Genomic DNA, 21,180 nt, shown 5'->3' on the forward strand with positions numbered 1-21,180 from the left:
GGAATTTGAGACTGGCCTAGGCAACATAGTGAGACCCCATCTTAAAAAAATAATAATTATAAGCCAGTCACAGTGGCTCACACATGTAAATCCCAGCACTTTGGGAGGCTGAGGTGGGCGGATCATGAGGTCTGGAAATCGAGACCATTCTGGCTAACGTGGTGAAGCCCCATCTCTACTAAGAATACAAAAAAATTAGCCGGCTGTGGTGGCGTGCGCCTGTAGTCCCAGCTACGCGTGAGGCTGAGGCAGGAGAATCACCTACACCTGGGAGGCAGAGGTTGTAGTGGGCCGAGATTGCGCCACTGTACTCCAGTCAGGGCAATAGAGTGAGACTCTGTCTCAAAAAATAAAATAATAATAATTTATTCTCTCTTCTAGTGACTCCAACACCTTGCTTTGTGGCCTTGATCGAGCCCCTTCCTTTTGCTGGATGTTGATTTCTGCATATGTGAAAGTAGAGAGTTGATGTGTTGAGGGGCTCCCTAGGGGCGGTGGAGTCCTGACACTGTGACTCAGCATTTCCAGGATGTGACGTATCTGCTGAGAGCCCTTGGACGATGCTCTTGAACCGTCCGCATCCTGAACCCTGTTTCCTCCCGAGAGCCCTGCCCAGAGTCTCTCCTGCTGCCACAGAGTATGCATTTGTGCTCAAACAGTGACATCGGTTATAAGAGACGGGTGACAATGCTTTATTGACTTGGCACCTATGAACGGGTGGCTACAGGCCCCCAGGGTTCTTTGCTCCTGCAAAGTGGAGGCTCTGTGGTGGGGACATATAGATCAGAGATGCTGGTTCCAGCTGCAGGGAGGGGCCACTGTCCCTGCTTTGGCCCCTCCCCTGGTCCCCTTGTCCAGCCGAGCACCATCTGAGTGAGTCCAGACCCTCGTGGAGCAGGGCAGGGCAGGGACCCAGCTTCCTCTGCAGCCCTTGAGAGCCTAAGGTAAGAGCTGTAGGCCCCTCATGACTTCCCTCTTCTTGGGGATCCCAAGATGGGTTGCAGGAAGAGGTGGTACCCCATTTAAAGAGCCCCTGAGCCTCCTGGATATAGGTCGAGGGAGGCAGGTCTGGTGCTATAAAAACAGCCCCACCAAAGATTTAGGAGTCATTTCTCTTCCCCTCATTTTGGTTTTGGCTGAGCAGAACCACAGGAGCTTTCACTGAACTGGGCTGACAATAGTGGATGACAGGCTGAGGTCACGCAGTCAGTGGATGGGGGTACAGCCAGGGTCCCCCATGCGGGACTGCACTGTCTAGGTAGGCCCTCTCCCAGGCAAGGGAAGGAGGGGCAAAGTGAACTGTAGTCGTCAAGAGGAGGGCTTCCTGGAGGAGGAAGGGCAGGTTACAGCTCCTGGAAGAAGAGGTGGTCTGCAGAGCAGGCTGGGTCATGAAGCCTGGCACAGGACACTGGCATCTTCGCTGTGGTCACAGTTGTGGGCATCCCAGCGGATGTGAGAGCAGAGCAGCAGGGTACTCTCTTCCCCACGGCACTTGACATTGTCCAGGAGAATGGGGCCTCGGCCTGGACCAAAGTGAGCCTCGCCAGGAGCTGCCAGGGCCTGGCCACAGCCCAGCTGGCGGCACAGGACACCGGCTGCCCGCAGGTCCCAAGCATCATCACAGACAGTGCCCCACCGTTGCCCCAGGTAGAGCTCAACACGCCCCTCGCATCGGTGGGCTCCGTTGACCAGACGTAGGTGCCCTGTGGGGGGACAAGGGCTGAGTAGTGGCTGCTTCATGGCAGGCTACTACCAAGCTAAGTCAGGTGGGAGTAAAGAGAGGTCTGAGACACTCTGAGCACTCCCTAGGAGCCACTAGATGAAGGCAGACACGTGAAATTAAAATAAGATGGGCACTGGGCGAGGTGGCTCATGCCTGCAATCCCAGCACTTTGGGAGGCTGAGGCCAGAAGGAGGATTGCTTGTGCCCAGCAGCCTGGGCAACATAGAAAGACCCTGTCTCTAAAACCAAACCAAAACAAAAAACAAAAATTAGCTGGGCCTGGTAGTGTGTGCCTTGTAATCCCAGCTACTTGGGAGGCTGAAGCAGGAGGATCGCTTGAGCCCAGGAGGTCAAGGCTGCAGTAGCCATGATCGTGCCACTGAATTCCAGCCTGCATGACAGAGCAAGACTCTTTCTCCAAAATAAGTAAGATGGGGCTGGGCATGGTGGCTCATGCCTGTAATCCCACCACTTTGGGAGGCCAAGGCTGGTGGATCACTTGAGGTCAGGAGTTCGAGACCAGCCTGGCCAACATGGTGAAACCCTGTCTCTACTAAAAACACACACACACAAAATTAGCCAGGTGTAATGGTGCATGCCTACAATCCCAGTTACTGGGGAGGCTGAGGCACAAGAATCGCTTGAACCTGGGAGGCGGAGATTTCAGTGAGCTGAGATCGCGCCATTGCACTCCAGCCTGGGTGACAGAACAAGACTTCATCTCAAAAAAATAAAATAAAATAAATAAATAAGTCAATAAAATGGGCATCAGTCCAGACCCAGAGTCTCAGGACTGGGAGAAAGCGTGCAAATGTTTGTCGAGTGATCCATGACGTGTGCTGGGTGCCTCATGACTGCTCTCTCCCTAGTCCTCTGCTCATAATCCCAGTGCCCCAGCCCGAGGCCAGCTGTTATGAGACTGTGATTACATCCTATTGTTTCCCCTGAAGGTCATCATCATGGTCTCCCCCAACCCCCTGGGCTCCCGGAACTACATTCTGAATTTTTTCATTGCTGTGTTCAAGACAGGATCCTTATCCCCTCATTCTGATCCCACCTCTAGAAATCTCCAGACTGCTGTAATTTAAAGCTTACCTCCTTCTTTCTGGACACCATATTCCTACAAAGGAAGCCTGAGACCCACAAAAAGGACAACAGTTTCCAGGTCCTTGTGTGAATCTGCTGAGCTTTATAACCCAGGCTGTGACCTCCCCCAATCCAGGTCCTTTCAATGATCCTGATGCATCTACCCACTTTCAGGGGACTGTGGGCACCTACCATCCCTGGGCCGAGGAGTGGGTACCCGTGTGGTCTCAGAACCATCCTGCTGGACTTGCAGTCCCAGCTCCTCTGGGCCTGGCTCAGGAAGGACAGAAAAAAAGAGGTGCTGTCACAACGGGGAACATGTTCCTTAGGGCCAGGCCCCCTCCTATTCTCCCCAGGGAAGCCTGTCCTAAGGACAAAAAGGACTTCACAGGTTCCTGAAGAACCGCTCCCCTTGATCAGAAATGGGGGTTGTGTCACTGGGTGGGTGCAGTGGCTCACACTTGTAATCGCAGCACTTTAAGAGGTCAAGGTGAGGCTGGGCGGGCGGATCACCTGAGGTCAGGAGTTCAAGACCAGCCTGGCCATCATGGCAAAACCCCATCTCTTCTAAAAATCGAAAAATTAGCAGGGCGTGGTGGCATAGGCCTGTAATCCCAGCTGCTCCGGAGGCTGAGGCAGGAGAATCACTTGAACACAGGAGGCAGAGGTTGCAGTGAGCCAAGATGGTGCCATTGCACTCCAGCCTGGGTGACAAAGTGAGACTCCGTCTCAAAAAAAAAAAAAAGAGGTCAAGGTGAGAGAATTGCTTGAGGCCAGTAGTTCGAGAGTGGCCTGGGCAACACAGCAAGACTCCATCTCTACAAAAAATACAAAAATTAGCCAGGCGCGGTGGCATGCCCCTTGCAGTCCCAGCTACTCTAGAGGTTAGGCAGGGTAGCATTGCTTGAGCCCAGGAGTTTAAGGTTGCAGTGAACTAGGATCATGCTACTGCACTCCAGCCTGGGTGACAGATCAAGAAAAAAAGGAAATAGGGTTGTGCAGAACCCTTTGTGGCCAAGACCATGGGAAGTAGGGCCTACTAGGCCTGGGGCACCAAATGAGGGTAAAGAGATCAATTCCCGCAGCAATTAATGAATTTCACAATCTTCTGCCAAACTGCAAGCACCCCTTTCCATTGACTCCGCCCAAATATGACACGCTTCCTCTAGCAAAGGTGATCTACTCTCTGCTTAATAGAATTTTGCTTGGTCTAGGTTTATCAGGGAGCAAACGGCCCCCCTCTTTACGGACTTGATGCCTTCCTGGAACAGGGATCGGCTTTAGCCCTGACCTCGGACACCGCCCCTCAGTGCTGCACCAAGCAGCCCTCCCCAGGCCCCGCCCCATTTTCCACTGCAGAGGGCGCTCCGTTCTGGCCCCGCCCCGCTGCGCAGCCGCAGAGAGCGCGGACGGCGGGGCGGCGCCCCTCTGCGGAGTGCGCATGCTCCCCTGATTCCGCGGTGCCGCAGGGCGGCCTCACGCGTGGCCCCGCCCAGGCCGCGCCCGGCCCCGCCCCTCCCACGCCGCAGAGCTCGGCCCAGTAGGCTGCCTCACCTGCGCAGAGCGCGCCCGCGTCCTCGTGGTGGCCGCAGTTGTGCTGGCCCCAGCCCAGGTGGAAGCAGTCGCTCAGGCGGGCCTCGGTGCCAGCGCAGCCCACGTTGTCCAGCAGCACTGGGCCGCGGCCGTAGCCGAAGTGGCCCAGGCCCGTGGCTCCCAGCGCGGGCCCGCAGCCAGCCTCGCGGCAGGCCACGCGCGCGTCCGCAAAGTCCCAGTCATCGTCGCACACGGTGCCCCAGCCCCCGGCGTACAGCACCTCCACGCGGCCGCGGCATGGGCCCGGGCCGCCCACCAGCCGCAGTCGCCCGCCTGCGGGGCGCACATGCCCGCGGCCAGAGGGGCTGGGCTGGGGATGCGGGCTCCCGGGCAGAGCCCCGGCCCTACCCTCCCCCGCCCCCCGCGGACCCCGGGCACGGCCACTTACTTTTCTTCCCTGCGGCCCAGGCAGCGGTGGTAAGCAGTGCAGTCTCCCGGGAAGGCTGGGGGGCAACTCCTGTAGCTGCGGAGACAGGGCATCGAGAGCGTTCGAAGGGGACGAGGAGGCATTCTGTCCTGCAGCAGGGCACGGGGACACCTACCAAGACCCCCCAACCCTACCGCACCTTTACCCCCCACTCAGCTGCAACCCCAGAGTCACCACGTTGTCTGGTGCCAGTTAGGATCACCGGGAAACTTGGTTGGAATGAACTGAAGCCTAATTCTAGGTATTATCCTAACATCGAGCCCTGGGATAGTTCCTATCCTAATTCCCATTGCACTGCTAACCTTGATTCAGCCTTCATCTCAATCAGCCCCCTCATAAGGTTTCTCAGTCCCCAATCTCAGCATCATCCCATTGAAAAAAAAAAAAAACTTTGAGAAAGGGTCTTGCTCTGTCGCCCAGACTGGAGTGCAGTGATGTCATCACCGCTCACTGCAGCCTAGAACTGGCCTCAAGCGATCCTCTCGCCTCGGTATTCCAAAGTGCTAAGACTATAGGCGCAAGCTACCACGCCCAGTTTTTTATTTATATATTTTTTGAGATACGGAATCTCCTCTGTCGCCCAGACTGGAGTGCAGTGGCGCAATCTTGGCTCTCTGCAACCTCTGCCTGCCAGGCTCAAGCAATTCTCCTACCTCAGCCTTCCAAGTAGCTGGGATTACAGGCGCCTAGCTAATTTTTGTATATTTATTTATTTACAATTTTTGTATTTTCAGTAGAGATGGGATTTCACCATGTTGGCCAGGGTGGTTTCGAACTCCTAACCTCAAGTGATTCACCTACCTTGGCCTCCCAAAGTGCTGGGATTACAAGCGTGAGCCACCGCACCAGGCAATTTTTAAAAAATTTATTTGTAAAGGCAGGGTCTAGCTACATTGCCCAGGATGGTCTTCAACTGACCTCATGCGATCCTCCCACCTGTTTCTGAAAGTGCTGGGATTACAAGAGTGAGCTGCCACCCACATCCCAAATTTTACTTCTGTGCTTTGAAGAAATCTCTTACTGCCTCCTCCCACCCCGCTGAAGTTTTCAGAGCTCTGGGTTTCATCATCCTTGCTCCGTCTGCTCATAATTCTCTCACCCACCTCTGCACCATCTGGCCAAAGCCCTGGCCTGTTAGCCAGGGCCCCCGCCTGTGGATCCAGAACATTCTTCCCAGTTCCCAGCCACACCCACTGTGCCCCTAACGTTCCCGCCCGGAGGGCTGAGCTCTTTACCGGACGGATCTGTGTGCCAAGCCCAGTCCTCTCTTGTGGCCGAGGATGGCAGTGCTGTGAGCGTTGGGGGACCCAGGACTAGGGCAGGAGAGAAGGGGACAGGGTCAGAGGCTGAGATTTTGGTCCCTGGTCAGCCATAGGCTGTCAGGGGAGGCTAGGAGAGCCTCCCTGGAGGAGAGAATAGATGTTACCTCCAGGGCTGGTGACCACAGCTGGGGTCCGAGGAGGCCTGTCCCCACCTTGATTGTGGTTGTAATTCACTTCTGCTGTGAGGTATACACTTCACAGTTTGTACAAGACTCTAAGAGACATGCTTTCATTTCTCTCCAATGTCCCATGTTCTCAGAAGCCCACTGTGTCCCACAGACATGGAGTACAGAAGGCCTTGCCCATCAGGGAGGACCATGCACAGTCCTGAGTTCTCATTATCCCCCTCTTACAGAGAAAACAGGGCTAGCAGGGAAAGGGACATGCCCAGGGTTAGCAGGGACTCTGCCAGGGCTCACTGTGACAGACTTCTGCCCTTCTATATCCCCTCTTATAGTAAAAAACAAAAACAAAAAAACAACTGAACTCTGAGGAAGGAATGGGGTAGGAGAGGGAACTCAACCCAGGAGGTGGGGTTCAGACACCGGACCAAATTTAGGACTAACTAAAACAGGATGGGGTGGAAGTGCCTCTCCATGAGACAGGCCCACCCGTGTGCCATGTCAATTTACCATTGCCGTGGCAACACCTGGAGTTACCTTTCCATGGCAACGCAGACAACCCAAAAATTACCATTCTATTTCTTAAAATATCTGCATAATCCACCCCCTAATTTGCATATACTTGAAAGTAAATAAAATTATGACAGCAGACCTGCCTCTGAGCTGCTACTCTGGGCACACTGCCTATCAGGTAGCTCAGCTCAGCAAGGAGCAGGACCCTCTGCTGCTGCTGTAGACTGCTGCGTGGATGAAAGTTGCTAACACCAGCTGGCCCTTAAATTCTTTGCTGGGGGAAACCAAAAACCCTCCTGGACTAAGCCTCACTTTGGGAGTTCTCCTGCCTTGCATCAGCTGTGCGACCATGGGTAAGGCTCTGACTCTCTGGGCCTCAGTTTTCCTACCTATACCCTGGGAATGATAGCCCTTAGTTTGTTATGAGTTATGAGTTGTGGGCAAGCACTTTATATCTTACAGAGCGGAGTCCATCTGTGAAATAGTTGGAAAGGGCCCAGGTGGGGAGAAATACTATTATTTAAGCATCAGAATGACAGAGGGTTGTGCTAGGTAAAGTTGTGGCCATTCGACAATTCTGGAATATCTCTTGGGCAATTCTAGAGTGTTACTCTGAGTGTTTTTCTAGATTGTTACTCTAAAGTGCTCCAGGAACAGTACTTGCTGGAACGTTCTGGAGGCATTCTTGGGATATCACTAGAATTCTGGAGTATTGGTGAAGCAATAGTGCAGGGTTTTGTTTTGTTTGTTTGTTTATTGAGACAGAGTCTCTTTCTGTCGCCCAGGCTGGAGTGCAATGGCATGAGCTCGGCTCACTGCAACCTCTGCCTCCTGGGTTCAAGCGATTCTCCTCCCTCAGCCTCCCGAGTCGCTGGGATTATAGGCAGGCGCCACCACGCCTGGCTACGTTTCTCAAGTTGGCCAGGCTGGATTAGTGCAGTATTGTTACATAGCTGTGGACTGTACCACAAGGAGTTTTGGGATATTCTGAGGCACTTCTAGAACAGTACTGAGATAGAAGTAATTTTGGAGGCTTCCTGGAGAGCTCTGGGAAGCGTCAAGACAGCCAAAACACCCTCCCCATTCACCTCCCCACCCAAGCCTCCTCCTCCTGCCATCAGCGCAGGGCTCCGCCCCTGCCCGCGCCCGGCCCCGCCCACACTCCCCGCATGCCCCGCCCACACTCCCCGCAAGCCCCCGCCCACCGTCCCTAGAGCCCGAACCTGTGCAGAGCACGCCCGCGTCCTCGTGGTGGCCGCAGTTGTGCACGCCCCAGCCCAGGCTCTGGCAGGCTGCCAGGTGGGGCTCGCTGCCTTCGCAGTGCACGTTGTCCAGCAGGATGTGCCCCGTGCCATAGCCGAAGAAGGCGTTGGTGGTGGCGGCCATGGCCGCCCCACAGCCCAGCTGGCGACAGACCACAGCGGCATCCGGCAGCCCCCAGTCGTCGTCACACACTGTGCCCCACAGGCCACCATGCAGGATCTCCACTCTGCCCTGACACGGGTTCGCGCCCCCCACCAGACGCACACTGCCCTCACCTGGGGACAGGAGCGGGGGCAGGGCGTATCTCCCACTGGCCTCTGCCTCCTGTCCACTCCACCAGGGCAGCTAGGTGTCCTAGGACCTACAACCCGGGGACATCTGCTCACCCCCCTTCCCAGGGCACCGCCTCCTCGGTCCAGATTGGGGGTAGTTTGTGGAATCACAGTATCATCCCTGCCTAAAACCAACTCCCCTATCCTGCTCCCTCTCTCCTGGCAGCCTGGAACGTGCTTCCTCCTCTACTGCAAATGAAATCCTCAAAGTACAGCTCCCACATCTCTTCCTCCAGGAAGCCCTCCCTGATCTCCTGAGTAATGTGACCCCTCTTCCACCTCTGGACTTCCTTGTCTCTTTCACTGTCCCTCTTTTAGAGCACTTTTCTTTTTCTTATTCTAGTCATGATCATCCTTCTTGGGCTCATCTGACCTTCCTGTAAGATAAAGCTCCAGTTTTACCTCTCCCCCACTCTTTCTCTCTCTCGCTATCTCTCTCTTTCTTCCTCTCTCCCTCCCTCCCTCTCTCTTTAAAAACAGGATTTCACTGTGTCCCCCAAGCTGGAATACAGTGGCATGATCTCACTGTGACCTCCACCTTCTGGGGTCAAGTGATTCTCCTGCCTCAGCCTCCCAAGTAGCTGGAACTACAGGCATGTGCCACCATGCCTGGCTACTTTTTGTATTTCTTGTAGAGACCGGGTTTCACCATGTTGGCCAGGCTGGTCTTGAACTCCCAATCACAATTCACCGCAGCCTTGACCTCCCGGGGCCTCAAGTGATCCACCTACCTCTGCCTCCCAAAGTGCTAGGATTGCAGGCATGAGCCAGCATGCCTGGTCATTTTCTCTAACTTTCTTTTTTTTTTTTCTTTTTTGAGATGGAGTCTTGCTCTGTCTCCCACGCTGGAATGTACAGTGGCATGATCTCACTGCAACTTCTGCCTCATTGGTTCAAGGGATTCTCCTGCCTCAGCCTCCCGAGTAGCTGGGATTACAGTGGCCCACCACAACGCCCAGCTAATTTTTGTATTTTTAGTAGAGACGGGATCTCTCCATATTGGCCAGGCTGGTCTCCTGACCTCAAATGATCCGCCAGCCTCAGCTTCCCTAAATGCTGGGATTACAGGTGTGAGCCACCACGCCTGGCCATTTTCTCTGCCTTTCAATCTTTAATTTGTAATCCCTGTCTTCTCACTGCCTAGGGTAGGGTGTGAGAGACTTGTCTCCCAAATCCCAGGTGGTGCCCACATTATGCTTACGTACTTTTTCCATTAGGAAGTGTCCTAGGGGGTGCTCTACTCGTTAACATCTTCCTTGTTGGGGGCTGCGTTGGCAAGAATTCTGGAAAGGAAGTGGGGTGGATACAGGGGTCTTTCTGTTCTCCATCCTCATACCACAGGGTGTTCGAGGGGCAGGAGGATGGACCCATAAGCTGGTTGCCCCCAGAACTGGCCACACAAAGAGTCACAGCAAGGAACCCTGGGGTATGAGAGGAGGAGGGGCCACACCAGAGTCCTGGACTCCTTTAAAGAACAGTAGTTTTTTTTTTTCTTTATTTGTTTTTTTTTGTTCCTATTAGCCAGTCTTGAGATGGAGTCTTGCTCTATCACCCAGGCTGGAGTGTAGTGGTGCAATCTCAGCTCACTACAACCTCTTCCTCCCGGGTTCAAGTTATTCTCCTGCCTCAGCCTCCCGAGTAGCTGGGATTAAAGGCACCCGCCACCATGCCCAGCTATTTTTTTTTTTTAATTGAGACAAAGTCTTTCTCTGTCACTAGGCTGGAGTGCAGTGGCACGATCTCGGCTCACTGCAACCTCCACCGCCCAAGTTCTAGCGATTCCCCTGCCTCAGCCTCCAGAGTAACTGGGATTACAGGTGTGTACCACCACGCCTGGCTAATTTTTTGTATTTTAGTAGAGACATGGAGATGGGGTTTCACCAGGTTGCCCAGGCTGGTCTCGAACTCCTGACCTGGTGATCCACCTGCCTTGGCCTCCCAAAATGCTGGGATTATAGGAGAGCTACCTCACCTGGCTAAAAAGAAAAAAATTTTTAAAGGGAGGGGGTCTGCTGGGACAGTCAAAGCCTCACGTGGAAGCAGTGATGCTGGTTTTCTTTTGGTCCAAGGTCAGGCAATGAACTAGAAGAACCCCTGGGACCCTTGCTGGGGCCCTTCCCCAGCACCAGGCATTACAGCCCCTGGCCTGATCTGCACGGAACAGCCTTGCCCATGGGAAGTCCTTTCATTTATCTAGCCTACAGCCCTGCTGCCTGCCACAGTCGGTCTGTCCCCCCAGGTCCTAGGGCTGCACTTACCGTCACACAGGACAGCCACATCCTCGTAGTGAAAGCAATTGTGGATGCCCCAGCCCCGGCTGCCGCACTCGCTCAGCGCAGCTTCCTGCCCACGGCACTCCACATTGTCCAGCAGGATGGGGCCTCGGCCCTGGCCAAAGGCGAGGGGCCGTGGCACGGGCAGCGCCAGGCCACAGCCCAGCTGCCGACACACCACGTTGGCATCCACCACATCCCAGTCGTCATCACAGACGCTGCCCCAGGAGCCACCGTGCATGACTTCCAGGCGCCCCCGGCAGCGGCTGGGGCCCCCCACCAGCCTCAGCTCTGTGAAGAGGGTGGAGCTGGCACCAGGGGGGGGTCACTGAGTCCAACCTCCAGGGTACCCACTATGTCCTTTTTTTCTTCTTTTTTGGTAGAGACTGGGTCTCACTCTGTTGCCCAGGCTCGTCTCAAACTCCTGGGCTCAAGTGATCCTTCTGCCTTGGCCCCCCAAAGCACTAGGATTACAGAAGTGTGCACTATGGGACCCAGCCAGGTTACCCGCTTTGCCATGAGGCCGTGGGAACCTTGGGATCAATCCCTTCTGGAAAATGGGGAGACTGCAGCTTCCCTGAGATGGGGGCATCTAGAGTCAAGAGGGCTGGTCACTTCCTGAGGTTTCCCGTCTGAGGCTGGAGTACCTGGGGGACAGGTGAGGGTGAGGAAGGGCGAGGCGGAGCACCTACCTGGAAAGGGCAGTGGAGTGGGCTGTAGGGCACTGGCTGAAACAGAGTGAGGAAGAGCATTGGCCCCTCTGCCCACACCATGGCTCCCTGGTCCCAGGAACACACCCCACAACCCCAACCATCCTCAACATCACCCCTGTCTTCTTGGACTTCAGTACCCCTGCTTTCCCAAAGCCCCACTGTCTCTTGCCCCCCTGTTGTGATTGGCTTGTCTCCTTCACGCATCTGTTAGAGATCCCAAGGCCAACCCAGAGAGATCTGCGAGGGTAAATCTGTAGATCTGCACGTCTCAAACTAATGCCAAATCCCATAATGACCCATTACCTGCAGGAGTCTCAGCTCCTGAGCAGTCACTACAAAGCCTTCTAGAATCTTCTAACCATTCTGACCAGCCTCGCCTTGCTTTTTTCTTTTTTTTCTTTGAGACGGAGTCTCTCTCTTGTCGCCCAGACTGGAGTGCAATGGCGTGATCTTGGCTCACTGCAACCTTCGCTTCAGGGGCTCAAGTGATTCTCCTGCCTCAGCCTCTGGAGCAGCTGGGACTACAGGCGAAGGCCACCACGCCTGGCTAATTTTTTGGATTTTTAGTAGAGACGGGTTTTCACTGTGTTGGCCAGGATGGTCTCGATCTCCTGACCTCGTGATCCACCCACCTCAGCCTCCCAAAGTGCTGGGATTATAGGTGTGAGCCACCTAGCCTGGCCTTTGTTTTTGTTTTTGTTTTTGTTTTTTTTCTTTGAGTCTTGCTTTTTTTGGTCCAGGCTGGAGTGCAATGGCATCATCTTGGCTCATTGCAACGTCTGTCTCCCAGGTTCAAGCGATTCTCCTGCCTCAGCCTCCTGAGTAGCTGGGATTACAGGCACCCACCATTAGTATTTTTAGTAGAGACAGGGTTTCACCATGTTAGGCTGGTCTCGAACTCCTGACCTCGGGTGATCCGCCTGCCTCGGCCTCCCAAAGTGCTGGGATTACAGGCATGAGCCACCACGCCTGGCCTGTTTTTGTTTTTAAAGCTGGGTCTCACTATGTTGCCCAGCCTAGTCTCAAACTCCTGGCCTCAGCAATCTTCCTGCCTCTACCTCTCCGGTAGCTGAAACTGCTGGCACTTGCCAACAAACCTGGGTGTTGTCTCCAGGTCTTTAACCTGTTCTGTTCTGGCTTCCTGCTCATTACGGCCCTCTTGATCCTTCCTTCAAGGAAGGAAGCTTAGAGCTTTCTTTTCTTCTTTCTTTCCTTCCTTCCTTTTCTTTCTCTTTTTCTTTTTTTTTTTTTTTTTTTTTTTTTTTTGAGAGAGACTCTTGCTTTGTCACCCAGGCTGGAGTGCAGTGGAGCAATCTCGGCTCACTGCAACCTCCGCCTCCCGGGTTCAAGCGATTCTCTTGTCTCAGCCTCCCGGAGTAGCTGGGACTATAGGCACATGCCTCCACGCCCGGCTAATTTATAATAGAGATGGGGTTTTGCCATGTTGGCCAGGCTGGTCTCGAACTCCTGACCTCAGGTAATCCACCCACCTTGGCCTGCCAAAGTGCTGGGATTACAGCATGAGCCAATGAGCCTAGCCAAGAGCTTTCTTCAAGTCCCAGCTTGGAGCTCCTTCCTCTGGGAAGCCATCCTGGAGCCCTCAGCTACAAGTGCTCTGTGTCCTCTGAATTCTGAGCACTACATACCCAGGCCTCTTTCGGGACCTTCTCCCTGGTAATGTGGCCATGCCTGTCTCAACTCTGTGTTCCCCAGGGCTCTCCACTCAGAGCCTGGTACGCAGCAGATGTTCAGTAGCCCCACCTTAAATGTGTAAAATGGCTTTGGGATTCATTACAATCGCCTCCCTAAAGATTTACCTATATGAGTCCTACTTCATTCTTCTTTTTTTTTTGAGACAGTGTCTCAGTCTGTCACCCAGCCTGGAGTGCAGTGGCATGATCATAGCTCACTGCAGCCTCCAATACCTGAGTTCAATCCATCGTCCTGCCTCAGCCTCCAGAATAGCTGGGACTACAAGCTAATGCCACCCATCCAGCATTTTTTTTCCTTTTTCTTTTTTAGACAAGAGTCTTGCTCCATCCAGGCTGGAGTGCTGCAGCACAGTCTCAGCTCACTGCAACCTCTGCCTCCGGGGTTCCAGTGATTTTCCCACCTTGGCCTCCCGAGTAATTGGGACTGCAGGTGCATACCACCACATCTGGCTAATTTTTATATTTTTAGGTGGAGATGGGGTTTCACCATGTTGGCCAGGCTAGTCTTGAACTCATGACCTCAAGTGATCCGCCTGCCTCAGCCTCCCAAAGTGCTGGGATTACAGGCATGAGCCACCACTCCCAGCCTAATTTTTCTATTTTTTATAGGGTCAGGGGTCTCATTATGTTGCCCAGGCTGGTCTCAAACTCCTGGCCTTAAGTGATCCTCCCATCTCAGCCTCCCAAAGTACTAGAATTACAGGCATGAGCCACTTTGCCTGGCCTTGAGTCTCTCTGCTTCAGCTATCACATATGTCCTCCTTGCTTTCTTTAGACGAACTCAGTAAATCATTAGGATAATTTATAAGTTAGGCAGGATTTTACAGACAGGGCAACTTCAGGGTTAGTGAGATGAGTCAACTTGCTGAGAGCCACATAGGTAATCAAGGGTAGAGCTGAGAGGCTGCCCAGACAGCCACGATCCTTTTCATCATGCAGTTCTGAGCACAAGGCTTGAGAGTGGAGGTGGGAGAGGAAACAGGGAAGTAAAATTTGCCTACCAGGCAAAATGGAAAGCCCCAAAATAATCCCTCACTTGTGCTCTGGGTATGACAGTTCTGACACTTTCACACACATTACCTTGTAGAATCCTTATTGTGAGGATTCTACACCCTCTGCAGCCTGTATTCGTGTGCCCATTTTACTGATGAAGAAACTGAGACTCCACTTTTTTTTTTTTTGAGGAGGAGTCTCGCCCTCTCACCCAGGCTGGAGCATGGTGGTGCGATCTTAGCTCACTGTAACCTCCGCCTTCTGGGTTCAAATGATTCTCCTGCCTCAACCTCCCTAGTAGCTGGGATTATAGGCACACACCACCACGCCCAGCTCTTTTTTTTTTTTTTTTTTTTGGGGAGGGGTTTTCACTCATTTTACCCAGGCTGGAGTGCAATGGCGCGATCTCAGCTCACCGCAACCTCCGCCTCCTGGGTTCAGGCAATTCTCCTGCCTCAGCCTCCTGAGTAGCTGGGATTACAGGCACGCGCCACCATGCCCAGCTAATTTTTTGTATTTTTAGTAGAGACGGGGGTTTCACCATGTTGACCAGGATGGTCTCGATCTCTTGACCTCGTGATCCACCCGCTTCGGCCTCCCAAAGTGCTGGGATTACAGGCTTGAGCCACCGCGCCCGGCCTCAGCTTTTATATTTTTAGTAGAGATGGGGTTTCATTATGTTGGCCAAGCTGGTCTTGAACTCCTGACCTTGTGATCCACTGGCCTTGGCCTCCCTAAGTGCTGGAATTACAGGTATGAGCCACCGTGCCCAGCCAACTCCACTTCTTCTTCTTTTTTTTTTTTTTTTTTTTGAAACGGAGTTTCGCTCTTGTTACCCAGGCTGGAGTGCAATGGCGCGATCTCGGCTCACCGCAACCTCCGCCTCCTGGGTTCAGGCAATTCTCCTGCCTCAGCCTCCTGAGTAGCTTGGACTACAGGCACGCGCCACCATGCCCAGCTAATTTTTTGTATTTTTAGTAGAGACGGGGTTTCACCATGTTGACCAGGATGGTCTCGATCTCTTGACCTCGTGATCCACCCGCTTCGGCCTCCCAAAGTGCTGGGATTACAGGCTTGAGCCACCGCGCCCGGCCCACTTCTTCTTATTTATTTATTTTTAAATTTCTTTTTGAGATGGAGTCTCGCTCTGTCACCCAGGCCAGAGTGCAGTGGCATGACCTTGGCTCACTGCCACCTCCACCTCCCAGGTTCAAGTGATTCTCCTGCCTCACCCTCCCCAGTAGCTAGGATTACAGGTGCACACTGCCATGCCCGGCTAATTTTTGTATTTTTAGTAGAGACTTGGGTTTCACCATGTTGGCCAGGCTAGTCTCAAACTCCTAACCTCAGGTGATCCTCCCATTTTGGCCTCCCAAAGTTTTGGGATTACAGGCGTGAGCCACCACGCCCAGCCTTCTTATGTTCGGATAGTCCCTAGGTCATTTGATTTCATCTCTTTTACCAGCTGCCTTTCCAACAGCCATTGGGGAGCACACTCTCTTTCTCTCCTTCCCTGTGCCCAGTGTCCCCTAACTGCCCATTCCCTAAGTATGTTTACCTGTCACCTCCATTACTGGGCCCTTCATTCCCCAAATTCAGACTCTTAGCCCTTTCATCAACTCTGGGCAAATGTCAGCATTGGAAAGAACAGCAGGAACAAGCTCATTCACAAACCCCCTCCTACTAAAAAGTTACAGGTGGAACTACTGAGAGCCACAAAGAGGAAGTAGCAAGGGCTGGCAGGGGAGGACTCACCCAGTGGCAGGAGAAGAAGGAAGGACAGGGCTTGGGGGAGGAGGGGAGGTGCAGCACTCCCATCTCCCAATCTCCACCCCCAGCCCTTCTCATCTGGCTGGGGACCAATTTGCATCTCTGCTTCCTTGCTCATTCAAATGGTGAAGGGTGTTTCAGATGCTTCCATCAAGGGACCAGAGAGAAGTCACAGTTGGAACATCTGAAATTAAAGATCCCAAACATTACTGGGTCTCCCAGCGCTTTGGGAGGCTGAGGCAGGTGGATCGCTTCAACTCAGGAGCTCGAGACCAGCCTTGGCAACATGGCAAAAATGCATCTGTTTCAATAAATACAAAAATTAGGCCAGGCGTGGTGGCTCATGTCTGTAATCCCAGCACTTTGGGGGGCTGAGGTAGGCGGGTCACTTGAGGTCAGGAGTTGGAGACTAGCTGACCAACATGGTGAAACCCCATCTGTACCAAAAATACAAAAATTGGCTGGGCGTGGTGGCGGGCACCTATGATCCCAGCTACTTGAGAGGCCAAGGCAGGAGAGTCTCTTAAACCCAGGAGATGGAGGTTGCAGTGAGCTGAGATCACGCCACTGCACTCCGGCGTAGGTGACAAAGCGAGACTCTGCCACAAAAAGAAAAAAAGTTAAATTTTAAAAACACAAAAATTGGTAGAATTTTTTTTTTTAATGAGTCGGGTATGGTGACTCATGTCTGTAGTCCCAGCTAATGGGGAGGCTGGGGTGGGAGGATCACTTGCGCCAAGGAGTTCGAGGCTGCAGGAAAAAGTAAAAAAGATCCCAAGTGTTTATTTCCTGGAGGGGCCAGCTTCAGGGAAAAATGACATTTCCACTTGCCTTTGGCATTCTGAGTGGAGACCATGGCAGAGGCAAAAGCTGGGAGGTGAGAAAGATGCTGCATGGATGGAAACGCATGAGGAGTCAGGCTTGGCTGGAGGAGGGTGTGTGAAGAGGGAAATGGTGGGAGAGGAGAGGGGGTTGGGAAGGTTGGCTGGGCCCAAACCATGACAAGCCCGGGGGCTCCGAGGCTATCCTCCAGGGCTGCACATTCGATTTTTTGCCTTCCCTTCCTTCTTTCCTTCCTTTCTTCCTTCCTTATTCCTTTCCTTCTTTCTTTCAAGACGGGGTTTCTCCATGTTGGCCAGGCTGGTCTCGAACTCCCAGCTCAGTTGATCTGCCTGCCTCAGCCTCCCAAGTGCTGGGATTACAGGCGTGAGCCACCGCACCTGGCCTTCTTTTTGTCTTTCTTTCCCTCCCTCTCTCTCTTTCTTCTTCTTCTTTTTTTTTTTTTTTTTGAGAAATGGTTTTTGTTACCCAGGCTGGAGTGCAATGGCGTGATCTTGGCTCACCACAACCTCTGCCTCCTGGGTTCAAGCAATTCTCCTGCCTCAGCCTCCCGAGTAGCTGGGACTACAGGTGTGTGCCACCATGCCCAGCCAGGTTTTTTTTGTATTTTTAGTAGAGACGGGGTTTTACCATGTTGACCAGGATGGTCTCGATCTCTTGACCTCATGCTCTTTCTTCTTTCTTTCTTTGATGGAAGCTCTCTCTGTCATCCAGGCTGGAGTACAATGGCACAGTCTAGGCTGAGTTTCCTGCCTCAGCCTCCTGAGTAGCTGGGTTTACAGGCATGTGCCACCACACCTGGCTAAGTTTTGTATTTTTAGTAGAGATGGGGTTTAACCATGTTGGCCAGGCTGGTCTCAAACTCCTAACCTCATGATCTGCCTGCCTCAGCCTCCCAAAGTGTTGGGATTACAGGTGTGAGCCACCATGCCCAGCCATTTCTTCGCTTTTTAAAATGTATTTATGAGCCATGGTAACTATTATAATTTCCTTAGTAATTTTTCTCATTTTATTGGCTCATTTCTTCTGATTTAAATTATTTATTTTATTTTATTTATTTATTTTTGAGACAGAGCCTCCTTCTGTCGACCAGGCTGTAGTGCAGTGGCCTGATCTTAGCTCACTGCAACCTCCACCTCCTGGGTTCAAGCGCTTCTCCTGCCTCAGCCTCCCCAATAGCTGGGATTACAGGTATATGTCACCGCACTCAGCTAATTTTTGTAATTTTAGTAGAGACAGGGTTTCGCCATGTTGGCCTGGTTGGTCTGGAACTTTTGCCCTCAAGTGATACACCTGCCTCGGCCTCGCAAAGTGCTGGAATTACAAGCCTGAGCCACCATACCCGGCCCTGATTTAAATTAAGTTTAGGTTAAGCGTGGCGGCTTACTCCTGTGAGCACCTTGGGGGGCTGAGGAGGGAGGCTCTCTTGAGCCCAGGAGTTAAAGACCAGCCTGGGCAACATAGTGAAATCCCATTTCTACAAAACTAAAAAATAATAAGCTGGGAATGGTGGTACATGTCTGTAATTTCAGTGCTTTGGGAGGCCAAGGTGGGAGGATCACTTGAGCCCAGGAGTTCAAGGCTGCAGTAAGCCACGATCACGCCACTGCACTCCCACCTGAGTAACAGAGTGGACCCTGTCTCTAACGAAGAAAGAAAAAAAAAAGTGCATACATCATGAGCTTAGCGCTCAAAGAGCATTCATACCATGTAACCAGCATCCCAGAAGCCTCTCCCATGTCCCCATTTCTTGCAGACTTTTTTTTTGAGATGGTGTCTCGCTCTTGTTGCCCAGGCTGGAGTGGAATGGTGCAATCTCAGCTCACTGCAACCTCCCCTTGCCAGGTTCAAGCGATTCTCCTGCCTCAGCCTTCTGAGTAGCTGGGATTACAGGGCGCCACCATGCCTGGCCAATTTTTGTATTTTTAGTCGAGTCAGGGCTTCTCCATGTTGGTCAGGCTAGTCTCCCGCTCTCTACCTCAGGTGATCTGTCTGCCTTGGCATCCCAAAGTGTTGGGATTACAGGCATGAGCTGCCCCACCTGGCCTCTTGCAGACTTTTAGCAGGGATCTGATGCATTGTGTGAACTGTGGACTGGTTGGTTGGGGAGAGATGGGAGGCTGGTTTACAGCCTGATGCAGTTGTCCAGACTCCAGGCCGTGAGAGGCAGAGAGGAAGGAGAGATGGGAAAGACATGTGGGAGACGGAACTGGCTGGACTGGGTTTGTCTTGGTGTTGGGGGCGGGGAGCTAGGTGCATCCATTGGCTCCTGGTCACCCTGATGGGGACTTTGTAGGAGGAGGTTGTGGAGAGGATGGTTCTGTTTGGGCTACATTGAGAGAGTGGGGTGTTGGGGTACATGGGTGCCCGTTCCAGAAGGAACTCCCTCTCACCCTCCCAACACCCTCCTCTCTCTGGCTTTGCCTCTGCCCCGGTGTACAAAGTCTGGTTGGGAAGAAGATGAAAACCTATCCGGATGCGGACACGGGGATTTCAACACCCCATTCATGGGGCCGAGGACAGCCCCCAGTGGAATAATCACCTTTTGTCCTCCTTCTGCCTGGACTGGTGACAGCTGGGAGATGGGAGCCGAGAGCCATGAGGAGGGGGAAAGTCACAGTCCAGTCTTTGCTTGGGGCTTGGTGTTATCGTTATCTGGGCCTCCTTCTACCTCCTGGCCTCGGTGCCACCCACTTCTCAGGCTGCTGGGACACTGGCCTCCCAGGCCAGATCAGCTCCCACCCTGTGTCTATGGAGACAGAAAACTTCCAGAGACCCTGCCAGGAATCCTCAGCTTTCCCAACTCTATCCCCTTGGATTACAGGTGCCCACCACCATGCCCAGCTATTTTTGTACTTTTAGTAGAGGCGGGATTTCACCACATCGGCCCAGGAATGAGGGAGAAGGACCTCTGATCATGATCCCCACGGACCTCACATCCCAGGTGACCCCAGAGCCCTCTGCCAAGTCTGCCTCCTTACCCCCCAGCTCCAAGGTGCACCCCTCCAGTTCTGCAAGACAAGGCTTCGCCCTTCCCTGCCCCGGTGAGTAGGGCTCTTCAAAGCCCTCCCATTCCTTCGCACCCCTTTACAAACCATCTATTGCCTACATTCACTACAATGCAGCCGGCCGCAGAGCACAGCGGTTAATATTACAGCATCCGCTCCACCATCTCCTAGCTGTACGACCTTCACTTTGCAAAGCCTTGCTGTTCTCATCTGAAAAACGGCGAATCTGATCCACTTACCCGTTGTCATTTTTGCCAAGTTCAATGAGCAAATGTTTGCCCAAGGCTTAGCCCCGTGTCTGGCCCTAGCTAGGTGTGGGTGGGTACTGTTATCATTACTGTTTCTCCTTTGAGACTGTGGACCCTCGAGGGCGGACACCAGATCTTATTCAGTGGTTGCACTTGGCACAGGGTGGATACTCAGAACATGTTTGTTGAATGACCGAATCAAGGAGATGGCTACAGAATCATAGAAAACAACAGTCAGAAGGGGCTTGGGAAATTAACGAGGACAATTTCCCGTCTGACCAGTGGGAAACGGTTCTCTCTCTCTCTCTGTGTCTCTGTCTCTCTCTCCTTCTCTCTCTCTCTCTCACACACACACACGCACACACACACGCATGCACATGCACATATGCATAAACACCCCAGCAAAAGTGAAGGATTCATACCTGGGGGAATATTCTGGGCTCTTCCTGTCCCTTCTTCTACAGTCAATCCAAGGTTGAATCACTGTGTCTGCCCCTGGAAGTTTAGGAGGAGGAAGGATCTTCCAAACAAAAATCAACACAGATGTTTCTTCTTTTCTTTCCACAGCTGGAAGGTGAGTAGAGGCAAAGCCCCTGTCCATGGAGCTGGCTGGTGGTCCCAGCCTGTCTCCATCCAACCTCAGGGACAGCAAGAAGCAAAGGGGAGTGGAGGTGGCTGGCACCAGCTGGAGCGGCCCCAGAGAAAGGGCAGCTAGGTGGAGGCGGAGCTACGTGGTGAGGGGAGGCATGGATGCTCAGGGCCAGGCAGCCCCTCCTCCCCCCACAGCCTCCTCCGACCCCAGGGTTCAGGTTTCAGAGAGGCCTGGATAGGTCTCCACCCCTTTGCAGGGCAGCCAAGCACCCTGATCTTTGGAGGTAGTCCTGATCCAGCCCCAGAGTCCCCTTGATGATGTCCTGACCCAACCACATCAGCTGGGGGTTTGGAAAGGGTCCCAGGAGCCACAGTGTATGGCGTGGGCTTCCCACGAAGGCAGGACCTCATGACGTCACAACTTCACTTGGTGGCTGCTGATTTTGCCTTTTTTTTTTTTTTTTTTTTTTAGACAGAGTTTCTCTCTGTCACCCGGGCTGCTGGAATGCAATGGTGCAATCTTGGCTCCCTGCATCCTCCACCTCCCAGGTTCAATCAATTCTAGTTCCTCAGCCTCCCAAATACCCCGGATTACAGGTGTGCAGCACCACGCCAGGCTAATTTTTTTTTTTTTTTTTTTTTTTTTTTTTT

The 21,180-nt window shown here is 53.0% G+C and overlaps 1 protein-coding gene across 2 annotated transcripts; it reads right to left on the bottom strand.

Moving 5' to 3' along the window:
• Positions 1-668: 668 nt before the first annotated feature.
• On the bottom strand, positions 669-20,664 carry SSC4D (scavenger receptor cysteine rich family member with 4 domains). 2 transcript variants are annotated; one of them, XM_032255030.1, is made up of 11 exons: positions 20,361-20,664; positions 15,828-16,026; positions 11,347-11,382; positions 10,640-10,945; positions 9,587-9,664; positions 8,010-8,324; positions 6,065-6,142; positions 4,791-4,865; positions 4,364-4,675; positions 3,002-3,079; positions 669-1,703 (listed from the first exon to the last, which is right to left on the bottom strand). In XM_032255030.1, the coding sequence occupies exons 2-11, from the start codon at positions 15,958-15,960 to the stop codon at positions 1,387-1,389; spliced, it is 1,728 nt and encodes a 575-aa protein (XP_032110921.1). In that variant the 5' UTR covers positions 15,961-16,026; positions 20,361-20,664; the 3' UTR covers positions 669-1,386. The 2 variants fall into 2 exon arrangements, with proteins under 2 accessions (XP_032110921.1, XP_032110922.1); XM_032255031.1 differs by lacking the exon at positions 8,010-8,324.
• Between the last annotated feature and the right edge of the window lie 516 nt (positions 20,665-21,180).

This window comes from Sapajus apella, unplaced genomic scaffold (assembly GCF_009761245.1).
Source record: "Sapajus apella isolate SASKATOON/1434 unplaced genomic scaffold, GSC_monkey_1.0 scaffold88, whole genome shotgun sequence".
In the NCBI taxonomy this organism is placed as follows: Eukaryota; Metazoa; Chordata; class Mammalia; order Primates; family Cebidae; genus Sapajus; species Sapajus apella.